This window comes from Manacus vitellinus, unplaced genomic scaffold (genome assembly GCF_001715985.3).
Source record: "Manacus vitellinus isolate BGI_N305 unplaced genomic scaffold, ASM171598v3 scaffold_122_pilon, whole genome shotgun sequence".
Classification (NCBI taxonomy): Eukaryota; Metazoa; Chordata; class Aves; order Passeriformes; family Pipridae; genus Manacus; species Manacus vitellinus.
Window position 1 is genome coordinate 460431 of NW_021938909.1, and position 4273 is coordinate 464703.

The 4273-nt window shown below is 41.4% G+C and overlaps 1 protein-coding gene across 1 annotated transcript in view; it reads left to right on the forward strand.

Moving 5' to 3' along the window:
• The window catches only part of ITSN1 (intersectin 1), a 94258-nt gene that overhangs the window by 59884 nt on the left and 30101 nt on the right, over positions 1 to 4273 (forward strand). Inside the window, exons 16-18 of the mRNA XM_029965893.1 lie at positions 312 to 517; positions 1160 to 1242; positions 3091 to 3257. Of these exons, the coding sequence (XP_029821753.1) occupies positions 312 to 517; positions 1160 to 1242; positions 3091 to 3257 (456 nt within the window). The remainder of the gene's footprint in view (positions 1 to 311; positions 518 to 1159; positions 1243 to 3090; positions 3258 to 4273) is intronic.

Sequence of the window (4273 nt, forward strand, 5' to 3'; positions counted from 1 at the left end):
TATCAGCAAAGCATCATTTTCCATATTTACTTATTTACTTATGTTCTGCCAAATCAGCTGCCTGAAGGTTTATTACATGTATTTTTTCATTGTAAAGCTATTTAACTTAATACTGATTATGTGTCAACAGCCAGAAATGTAGGAGGGCTGTAAACATTTCTGGAATTACTCAGGAAGTTTAACTGGTGATGCTTTAGCTGAGGGAGGGGCTGTATGTTGTTGCTCCATAAGTAGCCTGAGAATATAATTCCTCCAGCATCTTTCCTGGTGAAAGGGGGGGACCTGACTGACTTCTGTGTCTTTTTTTTAAGGGTGAAAAAGTGGAGGGGCTTCAGGCACAGGCTTTGTATCCTTGGAGGGCGAAAAAGGACAACCACCTTAATTTCAACAAGAATGATGTCATCACAGTCCTGGAGCAGCAAGACATGTGGTGGTTTGGAGAGGTCCAGGGACAAAAGGGGTGGTTCCCCAAATCCTACGTGAAGCTCATTTCAGGCCCCATTAGGAAGTCAACGAGGTATTTTGTTTGCTTTTCCCATACTGGAATAGATAAATAACTAGGAGGAGTTGCACAGTCGGATTTTAAAGCTGAGAATCTACTCTGTGAAAGTGCCTTTTCTTGTCTGACTCTTCTGGAGAGTTTGGACTTCCAGCCTTGGAAATCCATGTGGGCAATTAAACTGACCCCAGTTCTCCCTGGGTCTTGCCTCACCAACAAAGCATTAATGGACCTAATTAATTTTAGGTGACTTACACCAAAAAAATGAGTCTGTTGGATTTTATGAATTACACCAGTGTAAGTCACAGCTTATCTTTCCCCAAAATTAAAAGAGATTCCTCAAATCTAAATCACTTCTCATTATTCTCAGAGGAATTTAAATTCTGTGTAGTGTGAAGGCAACATGGACATCAGCAATACAAATGAGAAGAATCTTAGATCATTTTTTTTGCTGAGGAAGAAGAGGAGATGCAGAAAAATTCTCTGTTAAGGCATCTGCCTCAGTGAAACTGGACTTCAGAGCTTTATTTTGCACATTTATGGCTCTTCTAAAACACAGGGAATTGCTTGGGGGTGCATATGCATTTTTGAGTTTGAAATATAACACTGATTTTTCTGAAGAGATTGAATTCCTTATATAACCATTATTTTCTCCTAAAGCATGGATTCTGGATCCTCAGAAAGCCCTGCTAGTCTGAAAAGAGTAGCATCCCCAGCAGCAAAGGCAACGATGTCAGGGGAAGGTAAGGACTCCAAACCATGGCACTGAGAGGATCTTCCTCTGGCATTAACCACAACAACTCTGCTTGTTACCAAAATCAACCTCAGGGGTAGATTGGGGGCTTCCAGTTGAGGTGCAAATCAATTTGCCTCTAGAATGATTTGAAGTTATTATGGCAAGAATTTATATGCCCTGTGTATGTGGAAGAAATAATTTAACATATCACAAGATATTTTCTGTATTTTGTAACTTTTCCCAATGTTTTTATTTTTTTGCCAGCATTTTGGTAACAATCTCTGGTCTGGGAGGGGGTTATGCCAAATAAACACATCTGTCCATGTTGTCAGGAACACGTGTCCACGATGTCAGGAATTGGGAATAAATGTCTCAACTTCCCCCCAAGCTCATTTCCAATGTTTCATTAAACCCTTAATTAAAGCAGTGACAGTGAGTTATAGAATGTTGGGATCCTTCTGGTCAGGGATGGAGCCTGGGGCCCAGACAGAGAATTATCAGAGCATTTCCAGGCCTCTGGAGGGTTTTAAAAGGGGAATTCCTGACTGGGGGGAACAGCAAAGATCCACCTACGAGGAAGGGGAGATAATCAGTTATTTCAAAATACAGCTGGTCTGGCTCACTCTGCATTTCCTGGAATCATAGAGTGGTTTGGGTTGGAAAGGACCTTAAAGATCCTCTCCTTCTGGTTTTCCTCATATTTGAGCAAAAGCAATGGCAGACATGCTAAGTCTTGTTATATATCTATATATATTTATAGATATATATCAGGTTATATGTTTGTATTAAAAAGGAACTTAACTTTTGGGAAAACATTTGCAAGGAGCTGTATTTTTAAGAGATAATAAAGCTTTTTAAGTAATGAGCTTTTTAAATAATAGAGCTTTTTTGAAGACATAAAAAAGATGGATCTAGCATCTTCTGTTCCCTTGGGGGGATTTAGGAAAGGCTCCTGTGTGGATGGTGATGTTTGGTGTGTGTGGGTGCAAACAGAAGTGGGAGTTCTTCAGCTGCAGGCTTTCCTTGGGAACAGGAATTTGGTTGGAATTCTTGCTGAACTACCCCCAGAGGAGGTTTTTGTGGTCAGATTTAGCGTTCAAGCACAAAGAACAATTTCCAGCTGCACTGGAACACGTGAACATTCCTGTTCCATGGGCAGGGAAGTCTTTCAGGAATCTTGGGAGCTGCTCTTGGGCCCAGAACAGGGGAAAATCAGCCTGAGGAGCCTGCTTTGTGCCCAGAAAAGTGTGGGAATGCTCAGGTCAATAGGATACAGCGAGTTCTGTAGATAATGGTGCTGAATTGTCTGAAATTGGGCTTTCTAATAATTTTTTGCCTGTACTTCTGGTTGAATTATCTCAACACCAGCCCAGTTTGGTGGGTTTGCACTGGACCACTGAGGAGCTGGGTGTGTTTGCCCAGAGCAGGTTCGGACCCATCTGTGGGTAAGAGGGGCTGAAAGAATTCCCTGTGCCCTTGGGCCAACAGCAGCTGGATCCAAAATTCCAGATACTGAGACTTCCCATCCCAAACACTGAGAGTTCCAGGCACCAGCACAAACCAGAAACCACTGGGAGACGTGTTTGCAGAGGGATATAAATGACCTATGCATATTTTAGTTATACAAGCCAATCATATCAAATCCCCCCGAGGCAGCCTTTTGATCCCCTATATTTAGTTGTGCTAGGTATCATTTTTTGCATGGGATATTGAGGTCTCTGTGAGAAGTAAATTATAAATTGGTCTTCCATCAAGCCTGTGAATAAACCACTTACACAAATTGGGTTTTGCACATGGGAATGCAGCAGTTTCTGAAGTGTTTTCTCCCTGTTTTCTGCTCGTGTCCCTCTCCCAGAGTACGTTGCCATGTACACCTACGAGAGCTCGGAGCAAGGAGACCTCACTTTCCAACAAGGTGACATGATTCTGGTGACAAAGAAAGATGGTGACTGGTGGACGGGCACGCTGGGTGATAAATCAGGAGTTTTCCCATCTAATTATGTGAGACTCAAAGATTCTGAGGTAGAGAAACGTTGAAATGTTCTCAACTGGAGCTGAGGGTGTTTCGTTTGGGGTTCTCGTAGCTGGAGGTGGGTCAGAAGGGAAAGGAAAATATGGTGGAGTTTTACTGAGTGTGAGCTTGGAAAGGAGGAACAGCAGTAACAACAGTAACAGCTGTGTTTTACAAACACAACATCCCAAATAATTTATGGGTGGTGTGTTAAAATAAACCCTGCCTGTGTTCATGGTTCACGTGGCACTCGGGTAGAGCCAAAGCAGAACAGCCATGATTTCTTTGTTCCTCAGGTAAGTTTTTAATGGCTGAGCTGGATCTTGCTGCCATTATTGAAAAAAAAAACTAATTTAGAGAGTAATATTTCAATCTGTTGTATTTTTTCCCTATTGACATTTTCTTGCAATCAAGAGTAACAAATTTTGCAACAAAACTTTAGCCAAAACTACTGTGTTTATTTGAAAGGTTTTGACTGAATAATAGAGGTTCTGTTCCACCTATTTTCGTCCTGAAATAATGCCATAAAACATGTCCACATGGGTTTTTTTCTTTCTTTTTAGGCATTCTGAAGAAAGGTGTTTTCTCATTTATATTGTTTGAGGGGATAATTTATTTAGTAGTAGGAATTAGCTTAGTGTCAGAGTTGAATGCACTTGATGAGAAGGAGCTCTGGTTTATACTTCTGGAATAATGGGGGGTTAAAAGGTAAATTAATTAAAAAACAGTGGATTTTGTGGATTTGGATGGAAAGGCTTTTTCACAAGTGTGTTTTCTGGAATATTGTGTGTGTGTGTGACACAACTCAGTGAAAGACTCTGCACCTCTGAGCCTGAGCAAAGTCACTCCTTAAAACCATTCTGCTGGTGGAAAAGCCAAGGAATAAAAACCTGCAGTGGAATGTGCAGCTGTAGGAAACCTTTGTAGGGGAAATTTAGAGGCAGTCCAGAAATCCCAGCAACATCCTCTAGGACAGGATTGGGAAAAAACCTTGAGAGTTAATGATGCTCAGCATTGCAGTCCTTGG